The sequence below is a fragment of the Amphiprion ocellaris genome, chromosome 22, assembly GCF_022539595.1.
Source record: "Amphiprion ocellaris isolate individual 3 ecotype Okinawa chromosome 22, ASM2253959v1, whole genome shotgun sequence".
Taxonomy (NCBI): Eukaryota; Metazoa; Chordata; class Actinopteri; family Pomacentridae; genus Amphiprion; species Amphiprion ocellaris.
The window spans coordinates 23,072,204-23,092,076 of record NC_072787.1 but is presented as its reverse complement, the minus strand read 5'-3'; the positions used below and the strand labels follow the sequence as shown (position 1 = coordinate 23,092,076).

Genomic DNA, 19,873 nt, shown 5'->3' with positions numbered 1-19,873 from the left:
CAACAAAAAAATCATGTTTTTCACCACCATTCAATCAGATTTCTTGTTGTTAGATGTGTTAGAGGCTCTCCTGACTTCATGTAAAACTCCTTTGGGCCTGAATACGAAGACAAATGTTTCTTGTAGTGAAATGTCGCTGGTGTCTGTTCTGACCTTGAGTGCTTCGGTCTGCAGGCCGAGTCCTTTGGTGCAGAGCTCCATGACGCTGTAGGAGCAGAAGGTGTCTCGGACCCTCAGCTGGCTGACGGCCAGCAGCCACAGCGCCGGGTTGGACTCCAGCTCCACCGGAGGGATCAGGATGGACTGGTGGCCCGAGTAGACGCTGGAGGACGACGACAAAACAGGCTTCATTAATGACCACGTCTGGTACTGCAACCATCTTTGTGAGCTAAAAACCAGTCTGACAGAAAAATACATTTAATGCTTCAAAACTTTCAAAGAGTTAATGGTAGAAATCTAAGCAAGTAGGAGGTAAAATTGGATTTGTCAGAAAAGAGGTGAAATTGAAGGCCTAAAGACCAAACAGGAACTTTAGGAAGTAGTTCTAGAAACAGTGGATCATCCAGAAGAATAACAACCAGTCAGAAGTTTGGACACAACTCATCAATTAATGTTTTTTCTTTATTTTCGTGACTATTTCTTTGTAGATTCTCACTGAAGACATCCAAACTATGAAGGAACACATATGGAATTATGTAGTAAACAAAAAAAAAATGTGAGATAACTCTGAATATTTTTTACATTTTAGATTCTTCAAAATAGCCACCCTTTGCTTTGATTACTGCTTTCCACACTCTTAGCATTCTCTCCATGAGCTTCATGAGGAAGTCCAAATTTGAGATCATTGGTTCCACCCGCCGTGAATGGATGGTCTCTACATGGTTCCCACCATGAAGCATGGAGGAGGAGGTGTGATGGTGTGGGGGTGCTTTGCTGGTGACACTGTTGGGGATTTATTCCAAACTGAAGACACACTGAACCAGCATGGCTACCTTTTTTGTTTACTACATAATTCCATCTGTGTTCATTCATAGTTTTGATGCTTTCAGTGAGAATCTACAATGTAAATTGTCATGAAAATAAGGACAAACCATTAAATGAGAAGGTGTGTCCAAACTTTTGAGCCAGCCAGATTCTATTCAGAAGAAACCAGAAAATTATTATCATTTATTATCATTTGAATTTAATGTATATTTTCAGAAACACTGACATTCTTGTCAGGCATCAAACACATTTCAGTGCAGATTTTTGACTGGATCTAAAGCATCTACAGTGATTTATTGTACTCATTATAGTAAATATAGTTATCTTCAATGGACTGACTGTCAGTAGCCATTTTTTTTACAAATACACGTTTATAATGTTTTGTGGTTGTTGTAAACTTGAAAATGCAAAAAAAACAAACAAAAAAAACAACTCGTCCCAACTTCACAAGTGAGTAAGATTTCAATCCCGGTGCCAAATAACCAATAGCAATTTCAGTGTTTTTTCAGAGATAACAGCCCATTCAGAGCATCCATAAAACCAGGAGTTACAGAGTCGTAGTGAAATGAAACATCTTTGCAGTATTTGGAGCTGAAAAACAGAAAAACACACCGTAGGGATATTAGAGATTTTGATTATTTTGCAAGAAAAGTAGCACAAATATATATTTTTTAATGTTTGTAGTAGCAACACTGCTGCAAGAATTACTGCATTGAAGCAGCAAAACTAAAAACTGACGACACAATATTTGCTAAAAAGAAAAATACATGGACACCTCTGGATTCATCTTCAGCTCCAACCTGTGATTTCAGTGCAGAAACTGTGAATCCGTGCAGCAGCTTATTTGTTTGTTCTGCAGAAAACACCGGTCAGAAGATTAAAACAAAGCCACCTGCTGTGCAAAACATCTAAAATGTGCACAGTCCTGCCTCTAAATCACACACTGCATGGATTTCCTGCTTCTTTGTGATGCTGAAGTCAGAATGAAAATTAGATTTTCTTGTCTTTTTCACATACAAAGAATGCGACTTGGTCTTTAACAGTAACTTTTAGAATAAAAAAAGTGTTGCGAGTCAAATTAGCTGCAATTATGAGGCACAAAAAGTCCTAGAAATACTTCTAGTGCGCAGAAATGTGCAAAATATTTACCTGAGAACATGCAAAGTTACATAGTTCATAATATAAACAACTTAAAATTTGCTAAATGATAACAATATTCTTATTTAAAGTCAAAGAAAAGAGGGAAGATTGATATATAAGAGCTGGAAAACATAATAGATAAATCTACTCATAAACACTGAGTATCTGCGCATGTACGTGCCATAAAACAGACAATAATCCTTTTAACGAGCTCCAAATCATGTTAAAATCAAACGTATTTTCCAGTTAAATCCGACAGTCGCATCTACAGATCCGTATCTCACAACAACCAAGAGGAAACGTGACTTATTGTTGCTTTAAAGGCCAGAAATCCTCATTCTGAAGGTGATTTGCAGCTTGTTTTGTTCAGGCGTGAGGCATTTAGCAGCAGAGAACCAAACCTCTCGCCAAGTTTCGAATTTACGAGCAGCGAGAAGCAACCAGAGCTGAGATCCAGAAACAAGATTTAAGGTTTGAAGAAGTTTACAGATCAACCGCGCAGACGTCTGTTCGAGTTCCTGAAGGAGGCCAGACGAGGTTCTGACATGAGAAAGACCAAATGTTCAACAAAAAAAGTGTTTTTTTCCTTCTGGTCATGAATTTACTCAGTTAAAGTTATAAAGGACAAACAAAACCTCAGATTTTACTGTTATTAGCAGCAACACTTTCAAATAAACTGTTTAAAATAGACTGAAATAGAGAATTAATGGATCTTTTTCTCTGCACATTAGTTGAACTGATTTAAAATCTTTGAATTTTTGAGGCTTTAGTTTGACAGAAACTCAAATGTTTTGTTCTATTAAATCATCTGCAGCTCTGCGCTTTAAAACTGCAAAATGACTTAAATGCTTGAGATAAATCTGCAATCTCTGCATCAGCAGGATGGTAAAAAGCAACCAAACTTCTTTTTCAGGTTCTTCAAGACATTTCATTGTAATCCAAGAAGCTTCTTTGGTTCTGGACTGACTTTTTCTGCTCAAGAATTGTGTAAAATTGTCTTGAAGTGCAGAGTTTTCCCAGAATATACAGTAAATGTATTTACCAGGATTGGAGGAAATGAAAGGTTCAATCAAATCACATCTAGTTTTCAATACTGCAGCAATTTCTGATTATTTTCATTGTCGTTAATCGATTATTTACCTGATAAATCCTCAGAAAATGGCGAAAAAATGTCAATCAGTGTTTAATCTAAGCTGAAAAATGGCTTGTTTTGTCCAAATATATTCAGTTTATTGTCATAGAGGATTAAAGAAACCAGAAAATATTCACATTTAAGAAGCCAGCACCAGAGATTTTAGACTTTTTTCTTTAACAAACAGAGATTAATCTGTTATCTGAATATTTAGTGATTGGTTGAATAGTTGAGAACTGATCAATTAATCGCTGCAGATTTAGTCTACAGGACAGAAACTAGAAAATATTCAACTTTAGAAGACTGTAATCATTGAATTTAGCCTTTTTATCTCTAAAAAAATGTCCAATTGGAGTGAAAATGAAAGGCAATTCACTCGTCAATCTTTGTTTCTACTCTCACTTATTGCTGCATTTAGTGACTGAAAGACTAATTAAAGTGTCAGAAACGCTCAGAAATAAAGGATGTCGGTCATTCAGGAGGTGCTTGGAGTGCAAGAGAAAAGAAAAGAGCCAACAGATGTGGTTTGAACATCTGTATAAGAAGCTTCCCACGTGAGGTTTTGGGTTCATCCAATCAGGAGATGACTTTAGGCAGATCCAGGAAACACTGGAGAGTTTAAGTCTCCTCCAGAATAAACAGGAGGAAGTAGAAGAAAATGCACAGATGGATGCAAATGACTACTTTTTCTGCAGTAAAAGTTTACATCCTGACACCTGCTGCTGTGATTTGGACCATTTTTCTTCCATCTGTCTCTCAAGTCAAACAACCAGGATGAAGTGCAGCATTAAAATCAGTCATGAACACACATTTAACGGGGTTTCTGAGTAGACGGGGACACATTTGAGTGTTGCACCAACCTGCAGAGACACCAGAGGACGAAGCCGAGGCCGCAGTAGGGATCCAGGCAGATGGCCACCTCTCTGGACGGGTAGAGCTCACACTGCAGCTTCACCGACCGGCAGAAGGCCCCAACGGCATTGTGGGACATCTGGAGGGACGAGGAAGAGACGAACAACAAGAGACGAACAACGTAGAAACACAGGAAGTTCATTTTTAAACTCACACGCTGGTTTTTGTTTCAGCAAATGGTGCAAAATGTGCTTTAATTCTGCTTTTTAAAATTATGCTGCAGCTGAATCTCACCTCAGAAAGAAAAAGCAGTGAAGAAAAGAGGAAAAACACACTTTTTTTTCTGAAATTTGAGGTTGAAAGAGGAAATAGGAGCCCTCGCCCAGTGAAGTTGGAGCCTAAAGGCCGAACACGAACAATTTCTACAGCTGGAAGTAGTTTTAGAAGCAATCCACAGTAATAATGAGACTGTTACTACTAAAATTAAAGCAGCTGAATATCCTAAATTTTGCTTAATTTCTTTCACCGACACTGTTTTGGTGAAATTTCAAAATAAATTGTCTCAAATTAAATCTACAAAGCCAGTTTCTATTTGAATTTCTACCTCCATTTTTCATTTTTGTTTCATTTTATTTGTCTATTTTCTGTACATTTTTGACGAACATTAAAGCACCAAAGGACAATAACGCAACACGCCAGTTATATAGACCTACAATAAAACTTTTTATTGTCATTTGAATTTTATTCTAAGTAGAAAAATCCAGGTTTAATTCTGCTGTGAACTGAAAGTTTCTGGGCTGTTTTGCTTCTATAATTTGTCTTCTTCTTGATTCTTTATAAACCCATAAATGGTGGTTTCCAATCATTATGTCTGGAATTTAACAAAACATCTCTTTTAAGGCAGTTCTTTTAAATGTTAAAGCTAGTTTTACCAAAAAAAAGATTTCTGTTCTGGAAATTAATGCAAATTAACCACATTTAATTACCTAATTTAGCATACTTCAATATAAAATAAATAAAACTAAACATATCCGTGCATTTCTTTACTAGTAACTTATCGTCGTTATAATAAATTCAGTGTCGGGAGTCATTTTCTATTCACTTGAAGCCTCCATATGGTGAAAATCCATTTTTATTGTGGTTATTTTAAACTTGTAGGTGTAAAATAAAAGCTGTTGACATGTAAAAATGTTTATTTCTGCTTTCCAGTTTACATGAAGGAAGGAAATGGTTTCATTTGGAGGATTAAAGCTGAGCTGACCTGAACTCCAGCCAGCATCCCGGTCGTGGACACGCTGAAGTCCAGATAGGCCAGACCGTCGGGGTTGGTGGGCTTGTAGAGAGCTGGAGGCTTCTTCTTTGGCAGGTCGTCTGCAAACACACATTTATTAGTTCATCAGACTCTGACCTGGAGCTGAACCCACACAGCGGATCCTTCAAACACCACTCAGAATTTACTGTCTGCAGCCAAGAAGCTCCTTCAAAGCACAAATCTGACGACGTTCTGCATTTTTTATCACCGTCAACAAAACCAACACTGAATATATTCTGCTAAAGGAGCTGCACGAGTATCTAAAGCCTGATTTACATGACCGCTCAAAAGTTTGGGGTCATGTTTTCCATAGAAACTCACACTTTTATTCATGTGCTAACATAACTGCACATCTAATCATCAATTAGCCTTTCAACACCATTAGCTAACACAATGTAGCATTAGAACACAGGAGTGATGGTTGCTGGAAATGTTCCTCTGTACCTCTATGGAGATATTCCATTAAAAACCAGCTGTTTCCAGCTAGAATAGTCATTTACCACATTAACAATGTCTAGACAGGATTTATCAGTCATTTAATGCTATACTTATTGAAAAAAACCTTTTCTTTCAAAAATAGACATTTCTAAGTGACCCCAAACTTTTGAACAGTAATGTATGCTGTGTTTTTGAGCCACTCAGCTCCAAATCTGAATAAACGTAGAGGAAACCCTGTTTTCAGAAAGGTCACATAGTTTATAGTCTGAATGCTGCAGATCAAGAAGGTTCATGTCCTTTAAGAGGTACAGCCTCTGATCTCTCATAAAGATAACAGACCAACTTTAACAGCTCTTTGTGCTTCATAAATGTAGAGGAATGCAGATTATAATTAAAAGCAGGCTGAGGTAATAATGACCAGGTTATCAGGTTGGAGGTTAGAGAGGGATAAAAAGTGACATTCAAAATGTAAAAATCGAACCGACCAACTTGACGTTAACTGTCAACAACAAAAACTACAAAAAATAGAATTAGAAGGTGGTTTTATAACAAATTCTTAAAAAATTAGTCCATATTTAATGAGGTAACAGCTTAATTTGGACATTTAAACCAAAACATTTGTCCTGTTTAACATGATTATGAAAAACTGTTTATTCTGGTGATAAAATGATGATAAATGGAGGTTGTGACAGTGGAGAATAAAGCTGAATAAACGGTTTCTATACCTGTGTCCAGGACTGGAGGCCAGTTCCTGATGTCCACGGTGGCCATGGCCTCTTTGGAGCGCAGCAGCTTACAGATCACAGCTGTGGTCATCACACAGGCCGAGTGGCTCACCTGAAGTTGACAAGAAGACGTTAAACACCTCCGATAAACACACCTGGAGAAAGAAGGAGGCTTGAACCAACAAAATAAGAGTCAGACCTCGACGATCATCTTGACGGTGGGCAGCGTGGTGGAGATGTTCTGGGGGTGAGGCGGCCGCACCGTGATGGGAACACAGCCGGCGTACAGGCAGCCGTAGAAAGCTGCGATCAGGTCGATACCTGCAGGACCAAACACAGGTATGAATAAAACACAGTAAAACTCTGTGAACGCTGCTGTTTAATTGCATCCCGTCCGACCTGGGGGGTAAACCAGAGCGACGTGGTCTCCCTCCTGCAGACCTCCTCGCTCCATCAGCAGCGCCGCCACTCGCTCAGCCCTCTTGTGCAGCTGCAGACAGGTGAGGGAGCTCGACACCGCCCCCTACAGGAGAGTAGAGGGAGCGTTGTTAGGAGCAGATTCATGTTCCAACACGGTTCCTACACCTTTTTACACTTCAAAAAAGATTTCTAGACTTCTGTGTAGATTTTTCAGGCAGAAACTAGTGAGGGAGGCCACCAAGACACCTATAACTTTTCTGAAGAAGTTTTGAGAAAGAGACTAGTATATGAGGCCATCAAGACATCTCTGAAGGAGTAAGAAAAAAGTGATTAGTGAAGGAGGCCACCAAGACACCTATGACTCCTCTAAACGCGTTTCAGTAAAGAGACTGGTGAGGGAGGCCACCAAGACACCCATGACTCTTCTGAAAGATCAACAACAAAGAGATTAGTAAGGGAGGCCACCAAGACACCTATGAATCTTCTGAAGGAGTTACAAGCCTCAGCAGTTAAGACTGGAGAGACTGTTGTCTGTTCTTCAACAGTCAAAACTTTATAGGAGAGTGTCAAGGAGAAAGACACTGATGGAAAAAAACTAATTAAACATGGACTGGAAGAAGGTTCTTTGGTCTGAGGAGACCAGAATGGAGCTTTTTGACCATCAGAGTAGATGCTTAGTTTGGTGGACACAAAACACTACACATCATCCCCACTGTGAAGCATGGTGGTGGCAGCATCATGATGTAGGGATGTTTTTCCTCAGCAGGCCGTGGAAGGCTTGTAAAGGTAAAAGTATGGAGAAATCCTGGAGGACAACCTGATGCAGTCTGAAAGAGACTTGGTAGAAAGCTTGTTTGGAAGCAAATTTCCAGACTTCATAGATTTTTTTTTGTATATATTTGACATCTGAATACAAAAAGCAAGGCAACAGATGGCTTTAAAAGCTAACTGTTGCTTTCTGTTTGACACGTGCTCAGACCTCTCAAACTGAAATCTCGTTGTCTACTCAGAACTTCTAATGCTATTTTCCTACCTTTTTTTTTCCTACTTGTCCATATTTCCATCGCAAGTAAAACATTCAACTGAGAATCTTTAAGTCACAAATGGAAATATGACTTATTCACAGATTGTACTTTACAGGAAAACAGTTTCCAGTCGCTGCTGCACAGTTCGGATGCAGATTTTGTGTGAGATGAATGTTTACTGTGGTGTTTGTTACCCGGGAGCTGAGGAGGGTGTAGAGGACGTGATCCGGAGTCGTCTGAGCTCTCCACTGCAAAACCTCCGACAGGAACAGGAACTGCAACACAAACATAGGCAGAAATGTAGTTTCTGTACTTCTACAAGTCTCTCTGATCCAACTTCAGCGGCATCAAACATGTTAAAATGATGCATTTCACCCAGAATATCAATTACTGTAACATCAGCGTTTAATACTGAAACTGCAACGCACACAGGAGACATAAAGTTCCAATAAAGCCGCTATCGGTGTGAGACTGCAGAGCTGGTATAAATAAGTCTTGACTGTCAGATGAATTCCCCGTCAGTATGCGCTTACTCACCAGCTGCTGCATGATTTGTTTTACTGCCGAGTCTCTGCCGTCTGTCCTTAAAGTGGTTCAATCAATATCACAGACGGTGAAATTTAAAAGCAGGTAAAATCAGACCTGCCAGTTCTGGGATTGCCTCTGAAGAGTCCGTCTATGAGCAGTTCAAAGATGCAGCGGCTGAAACCTTTGATTGGTCGGGCTGTTTGTACAGACTGTTTACCGCCGCTTTATGATTGAAAATCAATCCCTGCTCCTGATTACAAGATTATTAGCGATGCTGTTCCTCTAAAATGTCATCTTTTCAATCTGCAGCTGAGAAAAAGAGTCTTGACCTTCACTCAGGTCGGTAATTATTCAGAGTTCAGCAGGTTTCATGAAAACAAGACAATGACTCTCTCAAAGCACAAACCAGGAAGTTTTACATAGTTAACAGGGCTGCACGATTACAATCCTGATTATTTTGATCAATATCGGGATCAAAATATTTTTATTGCACTTTTACATTTAAATAGAGCTCTGCTTTCACTTCAATGTTGTGCTGCATATCTGCTAATGTACTAATCTGCGTCAAAATAACACCTTATTGACATTTCACCTCCAAGAAGCAAAACATTTTTCCCAAGTTTCATAGTTTTACCCCCAAATTAAATTAACGTAAAGTAAATCTGTCTACAGCAGGTCGTCCTCAAAAACTGAGTGAGAAGAAAGAGACCAGTGAGGGAGGCCACCAAGACACCTATGACTCCTCTGAAGTAGTTTCAAGAAAGACACTGGTGAGGCAGACCGACAAGACACCAAACAGCCAAAGATACACAGAAATGGTTTAAAGACAATAAGGTGAAAGTTCTAGAGGCAAGCAAAAAGCCAAAGATGCATCTATGAAATACAGACTTGAGAGGTGTGGAATACTTAATAACTTAGTTTATGTTTTGTGTTTTTAATGAATCAGCAGTACTTTATAGCAATCTGTTTTGACTCGGGCATGAAAGAACCTTGAACTAACGAGACTCTAAAGTCTGACCTGGTCGTTGTCGTCGGTCTGTCCCAGGTCTCTGCCGCTGGCCTGAGCGATCCTCTTCCCCGACACCAGATTACCCACCATCACAGAGGCGGGTCCGATCTCTGCAACGCAAACACACCCGTCAGCACATCGACGACAACCGAACACAGCAGACAGCCTACGGACCAGAAGCGCCCACGGACCTGGCTGTTTCTGCCGGGGTTTGGGCAGGTTGGTGACGCAGGTGTGGGGGCACATGAGGACGTTGCAGGGATGCAGGCCTCCCTCCAGGTACAGCTGCTTGATCTCCGACAGGTGGATGCCGCCCAGAGGGGTCTTGGGAAGAGTGTTGGCTGGAACCAGAGCCAGGCAGAAGACACCGACCCCGTGGATGCTGTCTATGGCCTGAAACAGGGACAGACGGAGGGGTTGTGGTTGGGATTTCTTACATCTACACGTGTGATTTGTCAGTTTTTTGCAGCAAAACCAGTGTAGGAACCAGTTGAGCACTACATTACAAGTAGGAACCAATCTTTGTCCGGTGTTGCGCCTGGAAGGTAAAACAGTTTTGACCACCGAAGACGTAAACTTATGGGTACAACTGTACCTTCTTCATGCACAGTTTATCAAAGTCACATTAATCTACATGACAAATCTATAAATCTGCCAAAAATAAACTGCTTGCATTAACCAGATTGTGCAAAAAAGTCAGCAGGCAAGTTGTTCTAAGAGACATTGAGCACGGTGAAACATCTTTCTAGAGTTAATCTGCAGAGTAGTGTGTGTGTTTGTAGAGATTGTAAAAATGTAAATAGTGAAATATGTGGAGCCAACAATACTTCCCAGTATTAGTAACACTTGCAAGCACTTGGAAAGAAACAAATAAAGAAAATAAATAATGAAAAGCATTATACCTTTGAAATAATACACAAGAGACATTTCTGAGTTCTCTTTATTTCTAGTCATGGTTGTTCTGTTTCCATAGAGATGCAGGATTTTATAATGCAGTGAAAAATGAGTCTACAGGAATAAAAATGTGACAGGAGCAAAAAATTTAAGTACAAACACAACAAACTCAAACAAAGAGGAAGAGAAGAGATAAAGGGAGAAAGTCTGACTGCTGCCACCTTATTTATTAGTGCATGATGTATTTTATATTGGTTAAAGCTAAACATTTCAAACCTTTTATTGTTTGTATTTTGATGATCAGGCTTATAGCTGAGAAAAACTAAAAATCTGAAGACAAGGATTTTCAACAAACAAACCTCTAAAAAGTACTACAACACTGTTATTGGAGCCTGAACCACCCAGCAAAATGACCACCAGTGGTTGTAAATCCTAGAATTTCAGCACAAATACGTCAATTTCTAGCTCTGTGGCAGCAGATAATAATAAAAACGTAGCGGTGAATGCTGGATGATGGAAGGATTTTGTTATCTGATAGAAGAAAGAAACTGTAGCACACAAAAACAGAAAGTTTTAAATATGACACATGCTCTAAAACCAGTAGAAGTACCTGCAGGACGCGACTCATCCACTGGAAACTGTCCTCCTCTGTGGAGTCGGGTCTCTGCTCGGCCACCACCACGATCCTCTCATCCCTCAGCACCGTCACAGAGAACACCGCTATCCTGTAACCACGGCGACACAAACCTCCGTCAGTCATCAGCACGAACAAAAAACTCCAAATGTGTTATTCTACATGCATCTCCTTTAGTTCCTGGTGTAACATCCAAGGAGCAGAGTCCAGAGAAACTGAGCTCAGAGGGTCATTTTGTGTTTTCAGTGTTTTTATATTCATGGTGGAGATTTACTGAAATATACGGAGGAACTTTAATGCCAAAAAAAAAACCAAACGCAACACTCGATGATGTTATCAAAGGTCTTCATCAAACAGTAAACAGATGCAACTTTAGCGCCAGAAATAAAAAAAAAAAAAACAAAACACAAAAACCAGAGAAATGACCAGAAACAATCCCAGACACACAAATATATATATAAAATAACAGTTTAACTCAATAATTTTACATGGTTGGAGGATTTTTGGGAGCTCACAGTTTCTACGCATCTTCTATATTCTTCTTATTGGTGCATTTTTTGGCTTTTTCCCATTTTAATTCTTGTCTTTGCTGGTGTGTTTTATGTTCCATCGAGTCTAAATCCTAAATGTTATGTGCTTTTTGTGCGCTCAAAGTTTTTACAGTGACTTTGAATATTTATTTGTTTGTTTTTGTAAATAAACACCTGTCTTTCCTCAGGGTTTCTACGGCTGCTTTCCTTCTTAAAAAGAAACTTAAAATAGTTAAATAGTTTAAACATGCCGACTTTCATCACTTTTCTTTTTTTGTGTGTGTTTTTGGGATGTTTCCTCCGTTTTTTGTTTTTGTTTATTTGTTCGGACTCTTGGTCCACATTGCTGTGATCGATTTCCCCCCAAAATTAGTTTGCTGCCTGTTTGTACTGTTTTTTCCTGTTTTTGTTTGTTTTCCCTCCTTGTTCCATCTTCCTTTGGCTGTTTTTCCTCCAAATTAGTGCATTACCTGTAGTAGTTAGAGACATAAAAACCCTTTTTAAGTCTTACGTTGTACACGTTTTATGCTCTCAGCTGCTTTATCCTTAAACAGAATCTATAAATAGCTCCAGGAAACAAACTATAATATCAGTTTTTGTGTTTTTTTGGACAGTTTCTTTCCTGTTTTTGTTTGTTTTCCCTCCTTGTTTTGTTTAAATTAAATAATAAAAAACCCTGCATTAACTCCTACATTTTACACATTAGGAGGACTTTTTGTGCTCTCAGCTGCTTCCTCCTTAGACAGAACCTTTAAATAGCTCCAGAAAGCGTCCCTCAGCCTGTCAGCTGAAAGATGAATGTCCTCCTCGGTGTTCGCAGACACAATTAAACTTCACTCTATTACTGCTGCTGAATTCGCCCACTATTGCTCTACTTTATTAGATTTATTACGTGCCGCCGTGCTGCTCGTTTGTCGGGGTGACAGTGAACGTGTCGCCGTTTGACGGTTCGGATCCACTCACCGTCCCCGGTACACGAACTTCATGGGCTCCACCGCCAGCGCCGTGGCGACGATGTCGTCGGCGTTGTGGCGGCGCCCGCTCACCATGATGAGTCCGTCCATCTTGCCGGTGATGAAGACGAGGCCGCCGGGGCCGATGAAGCCCAGCAGGCCGGTGCGGACGAAGGCGTACTCGCTGATCAGGCCGCCTCCGGAGCTCACCGGGTAAACCTGCAGCACAAACACAAACATGAACACACACTGTTGGTTGGCCCAGTCGCCATGGCAACCGGCCAGGATCTCCGCCAACATCAGACATCACGGTATTTTTAACTTTCATAATGTCACACTGCTGGTACTAATAAAAGGAGGTGTGATGCAGAAGATTTTACTGCCTGATTTAATTCACCTGAACGTAACAAAACATGAGAATAAAATCACAAAATAAACCACAAAATGCAGAAAAAAAAATGGCAAAAGTTTTTTTAAATCTCTAAACAAAAATGCAAAATATAAAGTTTTGATTCTGATTTTATGGTCAAGTAACATTTCTTCCTATAAAAGTGAGAAAAACCTGATTTTGCTCCTGAATTGTAATAATAATAATCACAACAATAATAATAATTATTATTTGTAGTATTATTTTCAGTGTAACTCAGCATTTAACAGCAACAAAACATTAGAGGAAAATCACAAAATAACTCACAAAATCCAGAAAAAATGGTAAAAGTTTTCTCTAACCTCGAAACAAAAGTGCAAAACATACATTTTTAATTCTTTTTTTACTGTCATGTAACATTTCTTCCTATGAAAGTGAGAAAAACAAAAAAATCTTGACCCTGAATTGTAATAATAACAATAAAATAACAATAACAACAACAACAACAATGATAATGATTTAATTTGTATAGCACCTTTTCAAAACAAAGATACAAAGTGCTATAAAATTACTAGATTTTCTTATTAAAGTTAAATAAAATTTATTATAAATATTTACAATGACATTTATTACAAAAAATTATTATAAACATTAATTATAAACATTTATTATTAATATAACAAATACTATATAATTAATGATCTAATTTTCTTATAAAATTTAAATAATATTATTTATTATAAATATTATAACAATATTTATTATAATAATTCATTATACACATTTATTAGAAATATAACAAATATAAATACTAATTATGTTATTTTCTTATAAAAATTGTTATTTAAAAAAAAAAACTACTACCTTTAAAAAACAAATTGGCTCAGTTCAACTTTTTTCTTAAAACAGAATTTTTAATCTTTTATCTGATATGATTTCAGCGTCCAACGGTTTGTTTTTGGCATCTTTTTTAGCAAGAAACCTCTTCTCTGTTCAGATACTATAAATAATGCCTCTGCAGTGAATAAAATAAAATAGTATCTGGGTTCTAACATCTGTTATTTAAGTCTTTTGATTCATCTAAAAACTGGAATTTTACAGGGAAAAGTGTAGATTTGTGCGAAACGTCACTTTTTGGGGAGTTTCTCTTTACAATAAAACAAACTTCAAAAGAGAAAAACGCTGAAAACGGATTCAAACAAGTAAATAAAATCACAGAAATAGTCAAATCAGGTCTATTCAACATTTTTAAGACATCAGTGGTATTTATGGCGTAGTCTTATCTGAATAAATAAAAATAAAAGTCTTAATTACACCAAAAAAATAGAACCGTATCTGTTAGATATCAGGATATTAGATCATGGAGTAAACCATGAAATCTCTCAGGTAAAGTTTGGAAATGTTTCAGTCCAACGATGTGGTTTTCTGTGATGAATTGTTGATTCTAACAAACGTTTAGAGTAAAAACTTGATTACTTTGACTGATTCTATTTACAGAAATGACATGAATCTGGAGCCGCTCACCTCGAAGGTGTTCTTGGTCATCCCTGTCAGGCCGTAATAAGACGTTCCCGTGGCGATGGAACAAACACACAGTTCTCCGATCTCATCAGTCTGACAGAGCTGAGGGACGCCTTCAGGCTTCACCACACAGACCAGGCCTGAGTGGGCGAGAGACATAGAGACACACAGAGACACAGAGAGAGAGAGAATCAGAGGGTTAACGTTGGTGAAATTTCCATGAAAAAAGTTCATTTTTCATCCCAACAGCATCCAACTACCAACGATTGTCACTGCTAATTGGTTTATTGGTTATTTTTTAACTGATTAGTGGTTTTGGTCAATTAAGAAATCCAGTTAGTATGACCTGGATGACCTTTCCTGCTCAAAAAGTGCCCCAGTTATTAAAATGTTAAATAAAAAGTGGGCCAACTATTTAAAAATAATCCTTAAAACTATGCCAACTATAAAAAAAATATGTGCTGGTTATTAAAATAAAAAATACAAAGGTTGTGGATTATTAAAAATAACATTTAAAAGTGTGTCAATAATTTAAAAAATAAATTAAAAGTGTGCCAATTATTTAAAAAATGGATTAAAAGTGTGTCGATTATTTAAAAAAAATATTGCAAAGTGTGTCAATACTTTAAAAAAATAAGAAAAAAGCATGGCGATTACTAAAACAGTAAATAAAAAGTGTGCAAATTATTTCTAAAAAGCACCAATTAATAAACTACATAAATAAAAAGAGTGCTAATGATTGAAAAAAAAAAGTGTGCCATATTTTTTTTTTTTTAAAAAGTATACAGAATATCTGAAAAAAAATAGTGTGCAGATAATCAAGTAAATGTATTAACTGCTGCTGGAGTTAATGACAGAAAAGTGTTGACTGAAATCACACCAACTTCTTAATATTGCTGCAATTAACGCTGATTAGAATGACTGTTTAACTATTTTCCAGATTAATCATCAGAAAATTATTTTTAAAAACGTTTAAAAAAAACTTCTTGCTTTGTCCACAACCCAAAGATATTCAGCGGATTGTCATAGAGGAAGAAAAAAAACATGAAATATTACAATTAGAGGAGCAGCATTGAGAGGATTTCCACATTTTATTCCTTAAAAATAACACAAACGGATTAATAAAATAACTGTTGATTGATTTAATACCTCTACAACTAATCAATTAATGGCTGCAGTTCTATTCAAAATAAAAGTAAACCACGAGTCTTAGTCACATTTGTCAACATAAAAGAATTTAGACTTAAAAAAAAATCTAAATATTACTGAAACTGATGAACCATTTACCAAAATAGGTGGCAATTGATTTAATTGTTGAGAAATGAGTGATTATTCATTGCAAATCAAAGAATTTAGACTTTTATTTTGACCAGAAAAGCTGGCATTTAACTAAAAAGTTGACAACTAGTTGATTAATTGCTACAGCTCGGCTCCAAACACACCTTTTTATGAAAGTAAACCACGTCTGAGTCACCTTTTCCAACATTTATAGCCTAAACTAGGTTGTTCCAACCCAAAACTGATGTATGTTTCTGTCTGCGTCTCGATAAAAGCAGGTTACAACTGAAAGTGGGTTAAAAACAGAATATCTGGAGCAGGTAAATGGTGACAGTGTTTCATTAACGATGCTGTTAATCATGAATGCGACTATGAGGACGGATTTTCTTGTCTAGTTTCACAGAGAAGGATCAGTTTCAGTGACTCGTAGGAATATTTGTTTGATTTCAGGGTTTTAAATGTGGGTGAATCATCACCAGGCAGAAGAAGAAACGTCCAACACGCATCAATGAAGCTGAAATCTTAATTAATGAGCTCTTTAAATGAGTTTCCTTCCCAGTGTAATCCCGCCGGTGAACAGCAGGAGGCGTGAGTTCAGGGCGACGGGAAAGCGACAGTGATGTTTGATTAGCTGTGGCAGCCAGTGTGTTTGATCAGCGGGGTTTACATGCTGCCGTCTGCAGATTACTGCCGTCTTTATGGATTAGAAGAGACCAACCTTCTCTAGCTCATGTCTGATTTCTGTTTCCACTCGCTGCACACGGAGCCCAAAACACAGCATTTTCTGCATTTTCTTTATAATATCCTGTATGTTTTCCTGTTTTAAAAGTGGCATGATGCTTCACAAAGAACTAATACTAAGAAATAACAAGAAAGCAACGTAATGGAGTGAAACAAAACAATAATACATTGAAAAAACTATATAAAATTTGTTAAAAAGGTGAATAAAATAATAAAAAATATAATGAAATGCAAGAAAAAAGTTGATTTCTTGCCTCAGAAACCTAGTAAAATAGGAAAGACTAATTAAAATTGAATAAAAATGTAAATAAAATGATAAAACCATATTCCAAAATCAAGAAAAAAAATACTTTTTACCTCAACAACATAATACTTAAAAAATACAAAAAACTGACTTAAAAAGATCAATAAAATTATCGAAATCATAATTAAAAAAATCAAGAAAAAAATCAGTCATTGCCTAAAAAACATAATGCATTTAAGAAATTAAATAAAATGTATTTTAAAAAATGTAAATACAATAACAAAAAAAACAGCTGAAAATCAAGAAAAAAGTTTCTTTCTTAAAAAGCATAATATATTGCAAGAAATTAAATACAATTGATTAAACAGATAAATGAAATAATAAAAATGATACTGAAAATCAAGATTTTTTTTGCCTTAATAACATAATACATAAAAAAAAACGTAAAATTGATTTTCAATTTTCAAAAAAAATTCTTGCCTGAAAAACCTAATACATTAAAAAACATGTACAAACTTGATTTATGAAGGTAAATAAAATAAGAAAAACCATATTGAAAGTACAAAAACTATGATTAACTGCTTCAAAAACATATTACAATAGAAAAAAGCTGTATACAATTTATTGAAAAGGTAAAAAAATTATAAAAACCATACTGAAAACCAAGAAAAAAATTATTTCTTGCCCCAAAAACACGACCTGTTAAAAGACACTACATAAAAATGGATTTACAAAGGTGATTAAAAAAATAAGACACACTGAAAATTAACAAAAAATTCTCCTCTCAAAAACCTAATACATTAAACAAAATATAAGAAACTGATTAAAAACAAGAACAAAATTATAAAAAACCACACTAAAAATCAAGAAATTACTATTTTTGCCTCAAAAACCTAATATATGAAAATAAACTACATAAGATGGATAAAAAAATATTTAAAAAAATATGGAAAATCAAGAAAAAACTATTTCAAAAAAAGTATTATTATTATCAAGAAGATAATACAAAAACTTAATTAAAAATGCAAATAAAATAATCTAAAGTATCTTGAAAATCAAGAAAAAATGATTTCTTGCCTCAAAAAAACCCCAACATTACATAAAACGGATTAAAAAGTAAATAAAATTATAAAAACCATGTTGAAAATAAAGAAACAAAATGTGTTGCCTCAAAAATATAATATTTTTTTGAAAAACTACCTAAAATGGATTAAAAAGGTAAATAAAATACTAATAAACCATATTGAAAGTCTAGAAAAAAATAATTTCTTGGCCTCAATAATAAAAAAGAACACCTAGAACACTTTATTTGAGGTTAAAAATAAGAAAAATATAAAAAAACATAAGAGTTTTAGTTCTTTTACATTTAACTGGTGATTTGTTGGGCTGTAATTTCTGTGTGATATTTCTTCTTGGAAACAATCTTGTTGGTATTAAAACATGCACATGGCGTCCACATCAAAAGAAGATTAGGAATTAATTACTTTAAGTGCTATTAAATGTGATGATAATTACATCTTAGTGTCCATTAGTGGATCAACAGAAGCTTAATTACCAAACATTTGAATTCATTTTATCAGAATCAAAAATATCGATTCTAAGTCCTTTAATGTGAATATGTTCAGTCTTTCTTGTTGTTTTATGACAATAAACTGAATAACTTGTTTTGAATGCGCTTCTTTAAAGACTTAATAATAAATCAAGAATATAATTATGGACTAATCCATAATGAAAGTAATTACTGCTCATTAAAAACAGGTTCAATCCATCTGCTGTAAAAAGAGACAAACAGCGTCGGTGCTGTTCATGGATTCTTCATTTAGACCTGAGCAGTAGACGTATTATGCCCCGAAAGCCTTTTTATGTTCTGCATTACCTTGTTAAACTAACAGTTTTCCCCCAGAGACTAAAACTCTGGTGATTAGAATGGATTGAGGCTGCACTGAAGCCGCTGCCTTTTGTTTTTTTTCTTTCAGGCGTTGGCAGCGTTTGATAACGGAGAGCAGAACGCACTAAACTCACTCAGTCATGAGGAGAAACTGCTCCTAAAAAATTGGATATTGATGGAAACGGAGAGGCTGCACATTTACGCACCCGTAGAACTAATTTTACGATTTAATGGACTTAATGGATTTTTCGCCATACAGAGTATGAAACAACTGAAGCCTGTATAGAAGCAGAGAGTACTTATACTGCACCACCATGGTCTAAACTTGATAGAAATGTTATTCTAACTTTGGATCAGAGTTAAGTTGATATGAATTTGATATCAAACTGGTTTTTAGGTCGACTGATTGGTCGATACGTCCTCATCCAACCTAATTCTGAAGGTAAGTGTCCACAGGATCCGTCAATTTCCCACATCCCATTCATTGTCTATGTGAAACGCACCACGTTGAATGCTGGTTCTGTTGCAGCGCGTTTCAAGGTGCGATCCGGTGCGTCTCCCCGGAGCTCATTTGCATAAAGTAGACTCAACTTCTACTTTATGCAAATTCGGTGCAGCCAACGGAGATCTGACGCATCGCGAAACTTTCATCAAACGTCTAAAGTAGCCGTTGTTGAACTAGAACAAGGACCTGCTGCACTGGTTATTTCTAGTCTCAGATGTTTTCAGAAATACTTTCGCTGAAGTGTTTTCATAATAAAAGAGGAACTGCTGGACTGAAGTCTACTGGACTGAAGCTCAAGCACTGTCATGGTGACCACCTAGTGGCCCGCTAGTGACCCACCAACCAAGTGGGAAATTTTCAGATGCGATCCAGTGAACTCGTACCATAATGGTACGAGTTCACTGGATCCATTTTCTGTCCTCGTTTTAGTTCAATGACGGCTGGTTGAGACTTTTGCCAAAAGTTTCACGAGGTGCTGGACTTCCATTCGCTGAACACTGAGTGTTCAGTTTACGTTTTAGACCTTTTTCTCTAATAAACAGTTAACTGCTGTAGCCAAAAGTGACACAGTAAGGGTGGCAAGGGTAAACCGGAGCAGAAAAGTTGTGGGTAGACAGCTAAATAATGATGTTTGAAATGATTCATGTAAATATTAGATTTCTCTGGAAAGCTGCAGGGAGCTCAGGCTAACTGCCATCCACTAAGCTCAGTTTCTCTAATTGCAACGGAGGTGAAGAGTGCAAAGTTAGCATA

At 36.8% G+C, this 19,873-nt stretch overlaps 1 protein-coding gene across 3 annotated transcripts in view; it reads right to left on the bottom strand.

Moving 5' to 3' along the window:
* Window positions 1-19,873, bottom strand: part of LOC111580141 (disco-interacting protein 2 homolog C-like) — an 84,258-nt gene that overhangs the window by 18,255 nt on the left and 46,130 nt on the right. For all 3 annotated transcript variants that reach the window (XM_023287748.3, XM_023287747.3, XM_023287749.3), the window contains 12 exons: window positions 14,468-14,604; window positions 12,587-12,795; window positions 11,070-11,184; window positions 9,757-9,958; window positions 9,575-9,675; window positions 8,223-8,303; window positions 6,983-7,106; window positions 6,783-6,904; window positions 6,584-6,695; window positions 5,370-5,479; window positions 4,117-4,247; window positions 154-322 (listed from right to left, as the gene is read on the bottom strand). In XM_023287748.3, the coding sequence (XP_023143516.1) occupies window positions 154-322; window positions 4,117-4,247; window positions 5,370-5,479; window positions 6,584-6,695; window positions 6,783-6,904; window positions 6,983-7,106; window positions 8,223-8,303; window positions 9,575-9,675; window positions 9,757-9,958; window positions 11,070-11,184; window positions 12,587-12,795; window positions 14,468-14,604 (1,613 nt within the window). The remainder of the gene's footprint in view (window positions 1-153; window positions 323-4,116; window positions 4,248-5,369; window positions 5,480-6,583; window positions 6,696-6,782; window positions 6,905-6,982; window positions 7,107-8,222; window positions 8,304-9,574; window positions 9,676-9,756; window positions 9,959-11,069; window positions 11,185-12,586; window positions 12,796-14,467; window positions 14,605-19,873) is intronic.